Genomic DNA, 18900 nt, shown 5'->3' with positions numbered 1-18900 from the left:
ACATTTTCAGACATGTTTGTTGTTTGTATGGGCACAGTCAAGCAAATATTACCTCACTGCAACAATAAACAACCTGTACAAAATCATTGCCTGAAGCTTATGAGATCAACATTGTAAATTCTAAGTGCCCATTCCATTAAGATGGTAATTAGCCACAGCAAACTACAATATGGAGTCATCCTGAGGTGTACTCTCAACATGGGTCAGCTAAGATGTTTTCCTTCTATGTGTATGTGAATGGTGGGTGTCTAACAGTAAATGCTGTTCCCGGTGCATCAGACAGGCTCCCTGGAATGTGTTATTTTAGGTTAAAAAAATTCAAATTCACCACAGAACTTCTGCAGTGTTCCTGCCAAAGCTGACGCATCTCTGCTTCACTATTGTAGACCCAGACATGTTGGCAAGTCATTTGTTTTGAATTAAGTGATTTTCTGTCCGCCACTGTGCAGTGGCTGGACAGCTGATTCACAAGTGACAATGTAGCATGAGTACCAAATCCTCAGAGGCCAATCACCTCTGTACAGTTCAGTTCTTAATTTAACCCTTGCCATATACACTGAAAGAGAAAAAAAATGAATGCGTGCTCTGGGGAATCTTCTCGTTGAGAATCTGCTCGTTATAATTACATGTTATCACTTCGGCACTTACCAGCGTGCTTGTTAGTTAGAACAGAGAGAGACATATTTGTGCATGTGTTAAACTCTCTTCTGGAAAAGAGCTTCTTGTAGAACCTACATCATGACTCACGCCAGTTCTCCCAGATATCCAGCTGTAACACTTCTCATAAAAGCTGTGAATGAACTGTCTATTTCGTGTGGAGCCACATCAGTTATGGGAAACTGTCAGGATACAGGCTTAGACATTAAACCTCTTCTCAGAGCTATAAGCAGCTATAAACACAGTGTGTTTCATCTCAACTGCTGGAACAGCAATAATCGATCTGATGACAGCTAAAAAAACATGTTGTTTTTCTCTGCCCTGGAGGAACATGACAGAAACAAACCCTCTAAACAGACAGTTTATCACAAGACAGAACAAATAGCTAAAAATACAACACAAGCCATTTGCTGTATGCCATGGCAAAGTCAGAGAAAAGTAAATCCTAATGCAGTGACTGGAAAAGTGGAGACTAGAGGTCTCCAGGGGTCCCTAAAGGGTCTCCAGGGGACACAGCAAAATGAGAAACAGTTTAATTTCACTATTATTCCACTCCCTCAATAAAAGCACAGTGGGAGCATAGTGCTCTAATCCATTCTCATTAGAGGTTTTAGTCTCCCTACTGTTACACATCTAGTGCAGACAGCTATACGGCTGATTGGTCAGTTGAAGCATTGAATGAAAGAAACCATTCCTTGGAGCAAAGATAGGGACAAAGCAAGAGTGCACGATAGCTATCTACCGGGGGGATCTCGATATTAAAAGTTTCAGGAGCTCTTCCTTTTTATATTAAGTGCCAAAGGTCTTGAGTGCTCATATAGTGTGTAGCCAGCGGAGAATAACCTTGTGAACTACGATTTGATCCATCACATCTAAATGTACTGACACAGAGCAAAATAATAATCCTTCAACCGAGGGAAGTGCTCGGAGAGATAGCCCTGTGACCCGGGTACAACTCATAAACTGCAGTGCGGCATCAGCTGTATTAATATCACACACTCGTCCCCGTGTATCCTTACACAGATGAATATTTCATTGCCAGAAACCTTCAGTGCGTGTTTTGCAAATTAAAGATGCGCTTAGAATGGCGCATCGGCTGTAATAATACATCTGCGGGGCAGTGTGGTGCATTATGATTGTGTCATATTTAAACATCTGTTTCATAACGCTAAGTGCACGCTGTAGATCCACGTACCGTGGGGCATTACGACAAAGCAGACTTCGTCGTGGTTAAAATACGACTTAATTTTGGGGGGCAAAAGTTGAGACTTACTCACCCCTTTTGAACATTTTTGCAGGCCTAGGTGTTTTTCGTCTTATGTCCTCTGAGAATCATCTATTCTTATATTCCAGACTTGGAACTTGTGCCTTTTAGTTTTGAAGTTGATCCACAGCTTTCGTGGCTCGTCGTGCGAGTGTTAGCTGTCACTCCTCTGGATTTTCTTGCGATCCACTGTATTGAGTTGTAGTTGCAGGATGGCTGCCGCGGGATTGATAAATATTAACAAACAACAGTTTTCTTTTTCATAAAGTCTGGCAGATCTGGAAATGAGGCAGAAATCACCGGGAAAGCAGACCAACTAAAAGCGTCCCCCCTCTGTCCGAAATAATGTTAACTCCAATGTGAGTGATGACCGCAAACGCTCAGTACAGTCCGACACAGCCCCTTACAGCCAACTCCTTTCAAACCCGAATCACCGTGCAAGCTTCAAATCAGTTCTGGGGGGCAAGTCGACGGTGATCACAGGAAGACTCCGATTAAAAAACCCCACAGATATTTCAATTCAAGTGGCCAATCTCAAATTCTTCTCTCGGTGCTTCGGTGCCGTTCAAATCTCACCATATTTAAAATCTCTAATTAACATAAGTTATTTGGATTCACATTTCGCCTCTGATGTCGGATTAGCCTATAAACGTAGACTCTTCAAATCCTCCTTAATAGTGTAGACTTTGATGGCGTCGCTTTTCTTAAAATCCCCCACTTTTCCGCTCTCCCCTCGTAATTATTACATTTCTGTGATCTTGTCTGTGAATATCTCTCTCTCCCTCCCTCCCTCTCTCTGCTTTCTACCTATGGTTCAGGGCTTGCTGATGCGCTCAAGGAGGGAGAAGTATGTTACCGCCTCAGCCTCCCTCCACCGGGCAGCACACTGCTCCATCGTTCTCAGTGCCTCTGCCCCTGTCAGACACACTGCTCCCTGACACCAGCGGGCTTCGTAAAACATATGAAATGACATAAGGAGAGAAAAAACCCCAAAACAACAACAAAAACTTCAATCTCCGACAATAATCTTAATCAGCATACAAAATGTCAGGAAAACCAGGCGATATGCTATAAAAGAAACTCATTTGCTAAAGAAATTCATCCACCCAACGGTATATATTATAGATAACAGACCGATCCCCCACCCCCCCTCTCTCACTCTCACGCACACACATATACACACACGTGCACGAAGTACTCACAGATTATAATCATATGCGTGGTTTTATTTGATTTTAAATGTCAGTTTAAAGCAGTTTGGAGCTGAGATATTGAAATAATTGTTTAAACGATTTTCTTTGAGTATTTTTTGTGCCTTGTATTTATTTTCTATTTATTTATATTATATCTATATGATCTATTTATATTTTCTATTGTATATTTTCTTCTATTGTGTTATTATTATTATTATTATTATTATTATTATTATTATTATTATTATTATTATTATTATTATTATTATTATTATTACTATTATTATTATTATTATTATTATTATTATTATTATTATTATTATGAAATAGGTTATAGACCATAAAATTAGTTCTATTTCATTAGATTTTATTCCCACTCCGAGTATTGGCTCTTGCTCTTTGCTATTACTGTTTAACCTGCAGTATAGAAAAGTTTTATACACAAGTTTTCAGGTCAATTAAGTCTGGTCACCCTGTCTTCTTGTCCCGATCAGCTAAATCGGTTGCATCGGTGCTCCGCTTCTCCTCATTGTTCTCTGTACTCGATTGCTTTCGCCTTTCTGTTCCTCACACGTGTGTGTGTGTGTTTTGGAGGAAAAGAAAGATGGCTGCGCCCTCGACTGAAGTGCAAGTTGTTCCTGCCAAAAAGCCCCCAGGTAACATTAATTTCGTCTGTAAATTAATTAATATAGAAGAAATTCTGTTTCTTATGAGTTTTTTGTAGACATCCGGTTTCCGCAACACAGATATGGCTATGGTACAAACAAGAAAGTGAGTAGTGCGTCCAGCTTGTACGACGTTAAGTAGATAAAAGAGGTGTTCATTATACATTTACGTGGTAAAGCATTTGTATATTAACACTAAGCATCCCATCCACGTTCACACTTGTCGATGTGACTTCCTGAGATCGCTGCGGAGTGTCTGCAGAGAAACATTTCAGATATAGAAATTTCTCTGATGCCTTGTGATGCGTTGGGTTTATAGGTGCTGCACACGGTATCAGTCTGTGAAGGTTCTCAGTCATCCAGGTCATCGTAGTCTAAGGAGTTTGGACTTCTTTAAGACGTTTCACCTTCAGGATGAGAGGTGAAACGTCTTCAAGCAACTTAAAGAAGTCCAGACGCTTTTCTTTCCAAGCTCCTTAGACCACACGGTATCAGATTTTACCCTTAGAAATAAATGTAGATAGTTAAATGTTCGGGTCAGCTGCTCGGATTTGTACTGGTCGCACTTGTGTGACGAGTGAAAGGTCTCTTAAATAAGGATAGAAATACGGCAACAAGTTTTTGGATGTCCTCGCCTTTGTCCAACATAAGCTGAACTTCCAGCACCCGCTATGTTTGGTCTACTGCCAGCTGGAAGTATTTAGATCATGGTTGCGAATGAATAGGCCAGAAAACTCGACTCCCATTCTTCATGTCTCCTAGGTACTGTTCACTTTTCTCTGTCCTCAATGGAAAGTGTCATGAGGTAAACTAAAGGGTGTGAAGGACTGCTTCAGTTAAATGAAATGCCTGTCACATTGACAATAGTTACTCCTATCCACTCAATATGTTCTTCCAGCTGGAAAGTGGAACTACTGTAAATCCGGCCCTCATAATTTTTTTCTGTGACTGAAGCACAAATGTCACAATACCATTTGGCTAATACTGAGCAGGGAGTATACACTTCAAAATTCTTCCTCATCCAAACAGTTTCTCTCCTTTATATTTTTCTTTTTCCATCATTCTGGTTAGGGCTGCTCGATTATGGCAAAAATGATAATCACGATTATTTTCACTGAAATTGAGATCTCGATTATTTGACGATATTTATTTAACCCTTTAAGACCTACCATAAAACCAAGTCCGCCAGAGCTTATATTATTTTTTTACATGCTGTAGTGCCATTTGTGGGAGCATTTCAAGTTGCTATACATCAATACAACTGTTATGGCCCATATTTTAATAATATGTATGCATTAAGTCCATAGTAACTACATTAATTGCAAAAAAGTGCAATAAACTACAAAAAAATTGAAAATTGTTTTTGTTTTGTTTTTACATATATTTCTACTTGGAGAAATTTAAGAGGTTTATCCCTCAAAACTTTAAATACAAAAAAGTTGCAAAAAATAGTTTACAACGGGAAATTTATTTTGAGTGTCTTCATAGTTTACTTTGGAGATACAGCAATTTTTATATACTGCAGGAAAAACAAAAAACAATCCTATGATGCAAATTTGCAAAGAAAACAGCATGTGCATCAAAATAAACTATTTCCAGCAGTGCAATTCGAGTTCTAAGCATCCCAGCAACTATTCAGAAAAGTCAAACATGACTTATAAAAACACCAGTATAGGCTTTTAAGGCCTACACGTAAAAAACTACATTTTCCGCGAAAATGACTTCACGTCCGGTTTCAGGCAGGAAATGGGGGACATGCGATAGTTCGGGCTGATGTCTGTTTCAATGTGGGAAGTGTTACGAACAGCTGATCGGATCGGCAAAGCGTGTTTCTGGAATATTATGTTTTTGTTCCTGCAAGCGTTTTTTATGCAATTTTTGCAAAGCTTTATGTGGAAGGAAACTGTGACCTAGGGCAAGTTGATCGCATAAGATGTAAGTACAACTCCTCCGGTTTCATATGCAAAAAATATTATTGCGCTAGCTTACATGGTTCAGGTTCTACAAGGATTTAAAAATAGTTACACAAAACGGAGCATGCTGCTCTGACCGGCTTTAAAGGGTTAACAATAACAATGTATTGAATAATGACTTTAAAAAAATAATATAAAATAGTGTGCAAATACTGATAACAGTGGTCAAAGGAGCTTGCAAAGAAAAGCGTCTGGACTTCTTTAAGTTACTTGAAGACGTTTCACCTCTCATCCGAGAAGCTTCTTCAGTTCTAAGGTCAAATGGTGGGGAGTCCCAGATATAAACCTAGTGGGAGTTTCCCCCCACAGAGGGACAAAAGGACCCCCTGATGATCCTCTAATCGCCTGAGCCAAGGTGTGAAACTGGGTGTGGGTCCCAATCAGCCAGAGTTTCAGGTGAGTTCATTGTGAAACCTGGCCCCACCTTATTATGCGAATTCCTGAGATCAGATGGCCCAGGATGTGAGTGGGCGTTAAGGCGTCTGGGAAGGGATCTCAAAACTGGATTATAGATGGCAGAGAGTTGGTGTCGTAAACCACCGCCTCTGTTCAAAGATGGTCGCTCACAGTGCAAATGTTTGCAATATAAGAAATACATGAAAAATGTAAACATCTATGTTTAGTGAACTTTGCAGTGTTGCTCTGTGGTGCAGCTACTACACCGTAGCAAAGTTTACACACTGTGTCTACTTGAGCCATGTCTGACTCCGCGTACCCATAATGTTTCCACACCACTGAAGTTTTTTTTTTTTTACCTCTCTTTTCAACCAACAGCAGTCACTCTCCTCTCCAAATAACCCTGCTCTTTATTGTAACCAGCGGTTTACACCTTGTGTTTGTAGGCCTTGACAATGGTACACCTACTTCTTTCAGAGTGTTCTTGACTTGGTTAGATGTTATCAAGTTGTGTTTCCTTAAAAGTTTTGTCACTCATCTTGCCAAGAAGAAATTGCCTCTTCTTGAAGGGACAGATTTAAATGAAAAGTTGATGCATGACTGTACAAATTTTAGAGCTGTTTCATCCCAGCACTAAGGTGATCACTCAGAGTAGCTTTGTATTGATTTGCTGTGACCTTTATCTTCAAGAAGATAAGTTGGCCTATTGCATGTCAGGAAAATGTTCCTACAGAATGGGGGAAAAAAAGCTAATTCATCACTTTAAGGCAAAAGGTTTTTGCTTTTTTTTTTTTTTTTAAATATGCCACATTTCTAACTCAATGTCAAATCTATTGTTAAAAATTTTAGGAAAATAAAGTGTTCTTTAGTATAAGGACAAGTAATAGCCAGTGTCAAAGTTGAATAATTATATGGTAATGTGGTATGTCTTGAGCCAGTGATCATTTCTTTATGTTTTTGCTGTAAGGGAGCCATATTGTTTTGTAAATTTTTAAAGTGGACTTGAGCAATAGTTCTCCAGGTTTTTGTGAAGGTCTTTCAAAGTTTTTGTTTAGGATATTGTTCGCTTATTCATTGTTTCTGTCGATTTTCAGAGGAATGTTTTTTTTTCTCTTTTGTTTAGCCACTTAACAAAGACCTCTGAATCATTCAAGCATGAAAAGGTCACCAAACTCAAGAGATGAGCCAGTGTTGTGTCTATACATAACAGATATTTTAAATTCTGTTATTAGGGCCTTTGCTATTAGCAGCCTGTCGCAAAAACACATTTGTTCCAGTTTCTTTAGTTAAATCTACAACAAAAAGTCAAATATAACACGAAACAAATAAAATAATATTTTCGCATTAACAAGGTGGTTCCAAAAGCACGATTAGCTGAAGACTTTGAATATCTCATCATGGAGTACAGTGTGTACTCAAATGAATGGACAAAATGAAGATGTAGCCTAAAAAACCATCTACAATAGAAGAACAGTATCTGAAAGCCTTTCAGTTGATCCATCTTCACCGAAGATCCTCATCAGAAATGGAATTAGTGGAAGTGTGGTTGTCAAGAAGCCATTCTTAAGACTGAGGTGGACTGGTCTCCCCAGAGCCCGGACCTCAACATTATTGAAGCGCCGTAAGATCATCTTGAAAGAGAACTGAAGAAAAGGCAGTCAACATCCGAGAAGAGCTTTATGTCCTGCAAGAAGAGGAATTCCTGAAGGTTACTTAAAAAATTACAAGAAAGCTTACCTAAAAGAGTTTGGGTTGTGTCGAAGAATAATGCTGGTCACACCAAATATTGACTCTCAAACTTGTTAGAAATATTTCCAGTGATTTATTAAAAAATGTTTGCACATTTTAAACAAATTGCTGCACCAATGTCACACTTTCCTAGAAACTATAAGAAGGCGAAGGGCAGCTCAAAACTTTCGGATGATACTGGACATTGTGACTGTAATTCTGGCTCTAAACTTCCCCAGTTTTCAGTGTTTCTGCAAGTTCAGTGAGTAATAGAAAACTAAACTGAAAAAATTCCAAACATAAGAGAGCACATAATGCAACTTCTTTAACCTCCTAAGACCCAAACTCTCCCAAAGCATGCATTTTTAATTTCTCTTTGATATTTGGGCATATTGGCACCCGATGAATGTAAAAACAAAGAATTACCAGATTTTTTTTAACCTTATTTTTGTTTCTGAGAAAAATGAGAGCCCTATATAAGGATGTTTGTTTAAAATTTCGATAGAACAGTGGCAGTATAATGTCCTCGTAAGTGGAGTAAGGCCCTTGTAGAGTAAAATTGAGTATTTTGATCTAAATAACCCAAAATGTGATGTCCACATATGTGGACGCCAGGTCCTAGGAGGTTAAAGCACTGTTTAAAATTAAAATAAATTCTAAATGCAATGATTTGAAAATAATTAAAATACTCCATGTAATAGAAAACAGGACAAAGATATGATATCAGATTTAAGATATGCACATTTTTAATTACTGCCAGCAACACTTTTAATGAAGTTTTTGAGAAGGGCATGTTTCCTGCTGTGTTGAATCGCTTTTATTAAAAATACTCTGTAGAGACGGACTCCTGTAGTTTCTTTTTAAGGCAAAAACTGGCGTATTGCTTCACTTAAAGTCTAGTTTTGTGATAACTTTAGTGAACTTTCTATACAGACCTAGGTACATTATATATGCTTCAGACTGTGTTCACCGCATTGCTAACAGGGCGATAATTTAACTTTCTCTTTTTAGCTCGAGGACCACGGCGGGTAGCCAATCAAATTCCAGATGAAATCCTCCAAGACCCTGAGTTACAGGAGGCAATCAAAGCCCTGCCTGCGAATTACAACTTTGAGATCCACAAGACAGTTTGGCGAGTGAGACAAGCAAAATCTAAGAGAGGTGAGTTTCTGTTACATCCTATTTGTTTTTTTTAATGTTTTTTTGCATAAGCTTTTAATGGAAACAGAATCTGTAGTTGAATTCCACAATGTTACAATTCTCACATTCAGTCTGAGTACAGCTGTGCCCTCACCCAGATTCACAAATGCCTAAATTGCTTGTGCTATAAGCTTTTAAAATGCACGGCAGGCTTCTGATTTAACTGCTGAATTGGGTCAGAGTTTGGATGAAGTTATTTGGAAGTAAAGGATCTGTAGCTGTCTTTTACACAGCCTGGGATTTCATAAGAGAAACGGTTCTAATATGTAGCCCAAATTATTGGCCAGCGTGAGCAGAAATGATGCTTTTCTTGAACAATATCTGTTCCATATCCTGACACGAGCAACTGTGCATTGCACCCTCCTTTATTTTAACTGAAAAATATTTGTTTTATGTCTGTTTCATTTCATTGTCAGCTTAACATACGACTAATATTACCTAACTGTTTATGAAACAATTCCACAAAGAATTTTCTTTTGCTTTACTGCTGTTTTGAAAGCTTTTAGAACGTGTGGGAAGCAGAGCATTGAACATTTATATACAGAAATACCATGCATGCATGCTTTCATTCAAAATGTTGTCCCTGGGTGCATCTGTGCTTTGACCTAGTTTGAAGACTTTATTGTTCAGTTGTTAACGTGTAAGATTTATACAGGTTTGGGACAAGCGAAAAAGGTTCCCTTCATCATCCACAGTTACTGTCATTAAAATCAGCATCAGTGTAGGGAACTGAAGAAAATACATCAACACAAGGTCCGTATGCCTTCAGATGTAATATACATGCTGCTGCATTTAGCTTCTCATGTGTGGGCAGCAGATTCAGGCTGTATTGGTATAAATTATAAAAATTAAGTTGGAACAGCATCCAGCCTATGATCCTAAGTTGGACTGTCTCATTGAGTCTTTTATGGGTGGATGCAATAGCCTCAAAATGACATCAGATATTTGAAGGAAATTCGCAGCAGTGATATTTCTGATGATATAGGAAAAAAATATTGAACAGTGTTATTTTTTTATCGGTCAGCGCAACCTTGTTTCACAGTCTCTTGTATTTATACCTGCTAATAAGGCGCAGGAAGCTGCTACGGTATTCTCTTGAACGATAGGTGTCACCACTCGGATAATATCGCAACATAAGTGCTGATATAAGTAATCAAAACTAGAAACCAAGACTTTGAGTGTTTTTTGCAAAGTTTTCAAACTGTTCCATTATCTCCCTTTGGCTGTCTGTATGTTTCTGATATCAATAAAATGGTAGTAAAAACACGATCGTACACTCGTGTCTTCCACCTAGCTGTGGCAGCCATAGTGCAAGGTTACAAAAATCGAAAGCTGCATAATGGCCCCATTACATGACAGCGGTGATGCAGCATAGTCAAATATGAGAACAAAAGTAGCCTAGGTCATGTTTTCCCTGGAAATTTTAAGTAAATGTATAACTGCTTAACACTTCCACAATGACTAAAGTAATTAACTTGTTAGGAGAATGCACAATATTGTCACATCATAAAACTGAGAAATATTTTCTGCCTGTGATTTTGTAGCTTTGGTTGAACTTTTTAACCAGTTGCTTAAAGCCCTGCTTTTCCATCATGTAACCAAATCTGTAATCTCCATCCACATTTGCTCTTCCTGTCATATGGAGTAATTTGCAAAGCGCTGTGCTCTGTTGGAGGCTGATGAAGTAGTTCCCTGTTTACTAAGTTTTTATTGGAGGTTGAAACACAGCTCTCGCTCTTAGATGTGTCTTGGTTAGTGTCGTTGTCGTGTACTATAGAACATGACACATGGCATTGCTATATCATTGATATCACCTTTATATCATGTAAATATTTATATTACACCTCTGATTTTACTTCTTACTGACCATCTTTACCCTTGATTCTGTTATAAAAGTGTAATGTTGTAAGTCCATGCTAATAAAAGATGTATGCTGTGTGAAAAGTGTTGCTGGGATCAAATATAGGGATTTAAGTTTCTATTAAGAATATGGTTTAAACAACTTGCAAAAAATTACATTGTAGTTTGTTTGCATTTCACCTGGTGTCTGAACTTTTCATAAACAGCAGTTGTAGATACATTCAGTTCTATCAGTGCTTAGTAGGTTAGCAACAAATCTAATGGTAAGGTTTTTAATTTTTGTTTTCCTGAAAATGCAAATTGTGCTTTGTGTGCATTGTACTCTATTCAAATTTACATTTAGAGATTAAGATTGCAAGTCAAAAATGTCAATACTTTTTTCTCTTACATGCTTTCACATGCAGACTTGTGTTTTTACCATCATGCATTGCTGCATGTATAATCTGACTTTTCCCGATGCCAGTTTTTCTAGTGCAGCGGTATAGGAATGATGTGTCAGTATTTGCTTCCAGCCTTAAAAAAAGATCCTTCACTAATATACATGTCAAAATGTGTATTTTTTCTACTCCTTCGTGCCTTGGGTAGTAGTATGCAGATGGCATGCCAAGAGGATATAATTTTTTTCTGTCCCTGTGGGGAGTGTTTGTTTTATTGCAGCCTGCTTTCTTTGCTTTTTCTGTTAAGTGACTTCTTTTTATCAGAGCTTCTGTCTCTGAACTGAAAAGGGCATAACTCACCTCATCACCCCCGTCTCACTTTGTTCCTCTTTGTGTCCATCTGTTTCTTTGTCCTCCTTTGAACTCTGCAGTGGTCTCATAGTGTTCTTTTAAAACTGAGAACTGAGCATCATACCATAAAATTTTATTTTGGTTCCCCAGCCTCTTTTTTTTTTTTTTTTTTTTTAAAGCTAAACTGTTATGCAATTTTCAGAACATTTTTGTTCTTCAGCAACTTTGGCTGTTGGCTGTCTTCTATCATAATTACATCATACATTCAATGAAAACAAAGGCAAGTGAACAATTTAGTTTTTCAGCAACTTTAACTTCTGCTGTTGCGATTGCATCATCCGTTCACTTAAAATAAAGACCCAAAAAAGTAATAACAGGTAATATTAACTTGGTGTTGAGTTTCAAGTATTATATTTATACAATTAAATAGATAAGAATAGTTCATTTTCTTACTTTGATTAGGAAATGGATTGAAGCAGATGATTTATTGCTCAGTATAAATTAACTCCTGTATGTGGATCCTGGTAATTATTTTTGCATTGTGTTAAATGTGATTTTTTTTGATGGGGGTAAAATACTAGTTTCCATGTAAATAAACATGTAAAAAAGCCAGAGATAATTAAATGAGTACATTTGACATTTTCTTTTTGATGTTTGTGTGAGCTACAAGAATTAAGTGAAGCATTTAACACCATCTTTTAGTTTCTACAGTAATCTTCCGTGTTGCAGTTAGAGGCACGATCAAGCAAAATAGGATAATATCTTAAAGCTATCCTGGTTTCATTGCAGTCATTAATTTTCTAAACTTTAAAATTAGGTTATGAATTATTTTTGACTTATAATCACAAACAATGTTAGCTTCACCTTCGGACTTATGTGGAATTCATGGTACTGTGTTTATGTCTATTTGTATTTCCCTACACAGATACAAGGATTATATGTATGTAAACTAGTCCTTCAGAAAGACAACAGCACTTAACCCAACAGGAATTATGCGATGGGCAGCGTAGCAGGTTGAAAACTGGGCCTGGGCAGCAAAAGGAGCATAGGTCACCACCTAAAGAGAGAAATGTAAAAAATCTGATATCCAAGAACGGCGTGAGAAGCTTAGAGACTTCAGCAGACATTTTGCATTGTTTTAACTTGAGCTCTTTGTATGTTTTACCTGTTGTCTTTTCCGTGGCTGGCTGAAGGACCAACAATTGCAAAAGCGAGATGAGGCCTAAATTCAAAAAGCCTTTAAAATTCTTTTTGAACATCTCTGTCCACCTTTTTCTACATTCTCCATGAAAGTTGTTGGGTAGTAGTGATTGAAGTCAATAGTGAGCATTTGTATTTCTTTATCTATGAAAATGGGCAACTATAAAACACATTGTTAGGTGTCAATGATCAGAAACTCCTTAAAGCACCAGTATACAGTCCGCATTGGTCGCTTTGTGCACTGTTGCAACATCATAACGCAGTCACTTATATTAATGTCTGCTGTTCAGGCACAGGAAGCTGCAGTATTGATATAAGGAGTTTTTTGAGGTCTTTAGACACATCTCTCACTAGTTTTCCTACCAGGCTTCTTCTATACTAAGTGGCTCTCTTTGAAGATTTTACTTCTCACTCCAGTTCTTGACACTCGGATATGCTGTGATAACTTTGTATGTCCATTGCTTGCTTTTTGAACAATTCTTTTTCTCAAGTCTAAACTAATTTCTTCTTTTTTGGCATAATGCTTTCTCAAGTGAAAGCTCAAACCCTTTATCTTCCAATTTACACACAGTATAATCTTCAGTTTTAACTTGATTTTCCAAGCTTGTGTATTGCAAAATTAAATCACATCATTATACAGCAGTGGTCTGTGCTACGGCTCAATATAAAGGTTAAGTTTTTTTATTGTTTGCAAATAAAAACACTTAATACTTTTGAACAAAAGTTTGCAAACAAACTACATTAACTGAGCTGCAATAGTGATGTGAGAATGTATTGAGAGTGAAACAGCGGAAAATTGAGGCTTGGAGGTCTCTTTGCAGTCTTGAGGGTATAAACATAAAGGTACAGGACAATTCAGGGCCATCTTAACCACGCCTAGGCAAAAGATTAATCAAAAAGAGGATTTTTAACTTGATGATTTGGTATTTGCTTTCCAAACCTAAACTGGACCTGGTTCAACAGGAGTGGGGCCTGATAGCTGAAGCAGTCACCTCTTATTGTACTACTGAAAACTCCAATGCAATAATATGGATCAATGAAGACTTTCTGGCCTGGTTTTTTAAAGAAGAAGCAAAGAAACTGGAAACAAATAGCAGAAATATGATTCATCTTTCTATGTAGTTTCTTTTAGTACTCCAGCTGCAGCATTTTTGGATTAATTAGAGGCCACTCAAATAGCTTTTGGTCATCATTAGAACAATGAATTACAGTAGTTCAGACTAGAAAAGAAGAATAATTTCACAAGATGTTCCCAGAATTCACAATGTTGCAGGAATAAAAAGTCTAAAGAGTTTAACCCTTTGTGGAAGTTAATAACCCTTTGTGACCTGTTTGATACCCTAGGGTATCAAACAGGTCACACCAACTTATTTTGTCATTTTTGGCTGTAAAATTGCACAAAAATTCTCATCTTTTAGGAGTATAAATTTTCTCTCGAGCCAAGAGTCTGACATCTGACAAGGGATTTAAAAAGAAGTATTTGAAATAAATCATTTCAGTGTAAGGAAGTCATCTAAAAGTGGTGTACATTTCAAATAACTGACAATTTGTCCAGGGCGTTTTGATGAGAGGAAAAGTCTCAGAAACATCCAAAATTTAATCAGTGGATCTGCAGGTTTGCTTGGAACCGTTGTTGTCACAGTGGATGAGCCCATAATCATAAAGAGATTTTCCCTGTTAAATTGAATTCAAGGCATACCGGGAAATAGAAAAGCTGCTGGACATTTATATAAAACACCAGCATGAATCCATTTGTGCTGGAAGTGACTTTGGAGGATAAAGATATTCTTTTTTACTTGATCTGTTGATATCATTGTTGAATTAATGACTAAATCAAATATTTATATTTGTTACTGTTTGGTCCAGATATTTTGAAGTAGACAACAATATCAAGGTGATATACTTATTTTTTGTGACTGTAGGCAAGTTCAATTCTAGAGAATTATTTTGCAATTAATTTTTTGTTTAAAAGTTTTTTTTTAATTCCTTCCCCAATTAAAAATGTTTTTTTTAATACTAAATACAAAATAAATGCCAACTTAAAAAGTACAAGATGTCCATTCCTTTTGTCTGAACAGTTTTTGCCTTTATTGAAGGGATGACACAGAGTTCTCACACAGAGGAATTGTGCTCATTGTGTTCAAATTCAATGTCTCTTTCTGTCTTCCATTTACTCTTCACACACTTAGACAATTCACACACCTATTACACTGTAGGTATAAATGAATCTGGGGAATTCCCAGCAAAATAAACCATTCTGCTACTACAACTCCAGTGGTGTCTCACTACAATAAAGCAGCAGTAAAATATAAGCAGTCTTAAGAGTTGCACTTTAAATACAGTTTACATAAATTTAATGACTTTACAGCTCTCAATAGTATAAGAAATTACAGCTTTAATAAATCTGAAACCATATCATTTGCAGAGGACCATGCCATTGTGCCCAAGGTTCTGGTTAACAGTACTCCGTCTTACAATGTAGCTGCTTGGGTTGTCATGGTAAACCGGTAATATCTGCTAAATTAACACTGCTTAGCTAGTCAAAGTGAAAACCAAGATGCTCTCTGTGGGCTGGGGTTGTAGCACAAACTTAAATTAATTGTTTATTGTGAAGAATAGCTGCTCAAATTATGACAAACCTTATACCCACATACACCCACATAGTTAGTCATTCCCTCATCATCAATCATCTATGGAAGACACTCTTAGTACTGCTGACCACTGCGTTAATGGCAGCGCCAATAGAGGGCAGATCACACAAATCAGTCACCAGATTAATCACTTGCTATGTATATACTATTAGTCAACAATATTTTTTTATGCTTAATCTAAGATTTACATACCTCAGCTTAATCTAAGATATGTAAAACTGTACCAGTAAAAGTGCTATTTCAATATGAAGTGGGCAAGTCAGATGTGTTATAAAAACTCATGAAAAAACTTTATTATGTTTCCTATTTTTAATACTACTCATCTTGGAATTTAACATTATACTGTACAGATAGAAACACAGGGACATCTCATATAATCACATGCATACAAAATGGGGTTTTTTTTATGGGATAAACCCAGTCTATGGTGTGTTTTTATCCTTCTGGTCAGGTTTGTTGTTGTGAAAACTTCATGTAATCTTTGGCTTTGTTCATTCTCTCTGCCATCCACTGATAAATTGGTCTTTCCAGCACTTTCACAGTTTGCCTCCTACTTTTGATTGTTAACATAATCCCACGTGTAGCTTTTTAGTTACCTGTGCAGCCATTAGTGTTGCAATAATAGGTATACAAAATTAGATGATTGTTGATTGACATTTCACTCATAAACCAGATGTTTACTTTCTTTCCTATTGAGAAAGTTAAGAAAGGGGCATGTATATATGAACTGCATTTTTATTTAGCCTTTTAATATACTTATTTGATCGCTTATATTGGCCATATGGTTGGGTTGTTACTCTTATTTGGTCAAGAATGTCCAAACGAGAGCAAGAGGGAAAGTGGCAGGATCTTTATGTAACACAACAACATGCATTCACACAGCCTAACACACCTCTTCTATCTGACTCACCTTTCATTTGATGGAGTAGATGGAGAAAGCTCTTCGTTTCTGTCAGCTGTGGCAGAGGTGTGGTCTGAAACCTTTCTCTGTTAATAAACTTGGCCTTTCCTGGGTAATGACCTGCCTCTCACAGCCTGCATGACACTTGGTGATCCCTTAACCTTTCATCAGCAAGAACTTCTCTGACTCTTTCTCCTTAGAACTGCTCTATCTATCTCTCCATCTCATGACTATTCACTTTCAGCCTCCTCAGTCTTTTATTTGTCCCAGCTTTTATTGTTTAATGCCGTCACTGGCGCCGAAGTCTTGAAATGGTTTCAGGGCTAGTCATCTGAAAACATTTCTACACTGAATTCAAGGTCTTCGAGTTGTAATTCTCCACTGAGACATTGATGGATTTATTGAACTAAGGTGTGACAGAGTTTGACGGGAAGAAAATGTCACGGTTGATTGAAATAACGCCTTTGTTCCCAGGTACTCGCTCAGTGTGTCAGACTTGGTGGCAGAGACTTCACACTGAACTGTTGAAGTCTTGTGCCTGCATGTCTGCAATATTAACTTCCACAAAAGGTATAAATAAAAAAGAAAACAACTGACAGGAGATATTGCTAGTATACAAACAGTGTAGACTAATATAATCCCAAACAGCAAACTACTGTAGCCAACACCTGTGTTTCAGAATTTTCACACACAACAAACACACACACAAAAAAATCCTTTGTTACCATCACAGGTACACATTTTTCCTGATTTTTAGAATATCTATACGCAAGTCAAGTCTTTCAGCATCACAGTCAGCCTTTGCTGTAATATTCAAGTGTTGATGGCTGGTCAGCAAATAGAAAATTGGTTTCCAAGCATCTTGATAACTGATTAAATGTTTGCATCCTTTATCCAGACAAACTGTCGGCTTCTCAACTCATTTTTTTTTAAATCACTGAAAACAGTTTCTCTTTGAGTTTGCTTCTGCTGATGTCAGCATGTTAGCTTTTTTTGCTTTGTGAGGAAATGATAGGATTAATGTAACTGGAACATCATTGGATTCTTAGTGAATTATGTAGGAAATGTACTGCAAAAACACCACAGCCTGTTTGTCAAGAAATCCCAGTTTCAATTTGTAGTTACTTTGTTTTCCAAGTAAATCCAAGTATGTTTGCCCTGTAACCAGTAATCGCAGTCCACAACTGTTTCTAATATAGCTGGCAAGTGGCTGGGATATATTTTGAATATAAATGTTGTGTTGTTGAAAAAAAATGATAAGAATTTGTATAATGGTGTCATCGTTTTTTAACATTAAAAAAGTGTCACAAAAACAGATACAATTGACATTTTATTGATTTTTATGCTTTTGCTTCTTAGGTTTGGTATATTTCTTGTTTAAAAGCTCACAAAATGTTCATTTAAGCTAATTTATTTCAGTCCCCTTTGGACTTGTGTCTAGTATGATGTCCAGTCATCATTATTGAGAGAACAAAAAAACACTTCAAATTTCCTTGCCTATGACAGAGTACATTTAATAAAAGTGTCTGCTTTCTAGTGGCTAAGAATCTTTCATATAACACTGATTTCTCTTATTTTTTTTTAAAATGAATATGCATGAATGTGTTTCATTTCACTGATTGCAGCCAGAGAGCAGTTTAAGAAGAGGGGAGAAAAAAAAAGCCCAGAGATTGAAATGAGACACTAGGCACTTTGGTAAATGTTGCCCTATCATCTCAGGTGGTGTAGCATATCAGTAGAAGTATCGGTGCAAATTAACTGATTCATTTTATCTTCAGTGCTCGCGAGTGCAAGTGTTTTGCTCGCATTTGGGAATTAATTTAATGTGTGCAAACAAATACTCGACTTAAAAGTATTAAAAAAAAATTAAACTCCACCAGTCTTTCTCTCTCTCTTTTTTAAAAAAAAAAAGAAATGGTTAAAAACACAAAAACAAATTGCCGATCATTTGTGTCACAAGTTTCCCCTTTATATATGTCAGCCTTCAAACTCATACACATATTTGCAGACAGCAAATACACAGGATTGTGGCATAGACAGTGAATCCAAGTAAGGAATGCAGGTGAACATAAAGATATTGTTTTGCTGGGGTAAAAAAACAACCTCAGGCTGTGTAAAAATGAGAGCCTTTGTAAGTAAAAAAGCCTTAAAAAGAGTTATTTATCACAACACCTGTTCAAGCATCAACCTGTAGAAAAGTGATTTTTCTTTTCTTCAACCAGTCATATCCACCCACCTTGTGGGGGGAAAAAAAAGAAAAGATCTAGTAGCAGGCCTTGAGCTGCAGAGACAGACCTGTGGTTATTGGTTTGGACTATATTTCCAACAACCTGTCACCCACTAAAATAAACCAAGAGCACTACTGTGGAGAGAGGACAAATCCTATGAAATGTCACTGTTTGCTGTCAGTGGAGCACTCTGAACCAGAAGCAGCAGCTATGTATAGCTGTACAGTTGAGAAAGTATCAAATAACATGTTGTCAT

At 37.1% G+C, this 18900-nt stretch overlaps 2 protein-coding genes across 2 annotated transcripts in view; one reads left to right on the top strand and one right to left on the bottom strand.

Moving 5' to 3' along the window:
- Positions 1-3047, bottom strand: part of rtn4rl1b (reticulon 4 receptor-like 1b) — a 150215-nt gene extending 147168 nt beyond the window's left edge. The window contains exon 1 of the mRNA XM_040009723.1: positions 1935-3047. Within this exon, the coding sequence (XP_039865657.1) occupies positions 1935-1947 (13 nt within the window). The 5' untranslated portion in view covers positions 1948-3047. The remainder of the gene's footprint in view (positions 1-1934) is intronic.
- Positions 3048-3639: 592 nt separating this feature from the next.
- dph1 (diphthamide biosynthesis 1) overlaps positions 3640-18900 on the top strand; it is a 68069-nt gene continuing 52808 nt past the window's right edge. Inside the window, exons 1-2 of the mRNA XM_040008814.1 lie at positions 3640-3770; positions 8888-9037. Of these exons, the coding sequence (XP_039864748.1) occupies positions 3719-3770; positions 8888-9037 (202 nt within the window). The 5' untranslated portion in view covers positions 3640-3718. The remainder of the gene's footprint in view (positions 3771-8887; positions 9038-18900) is intronic.

This window comes from Simochromis diagramma, unplaced genomic scaffold (assembly GCF_900408965.1).
Source record: "Simochromis diagramma unplaced genomic scaffold, fSimDia1.1 OVJJ01000344.1, whole genome shotgun sequence".
NCBI classification, from domain to species: Eukaryota; Metazoa; Chordata; class Actinopteri; order Cichliformes; family Cichlidae; genus Simochromis; species Simochromis diagramma.
The sequence above is the reverse complement of the archived record's forward strand: the minus strand, read 5'-3'. Positions and strand labels throughout refer to the sequence as shown.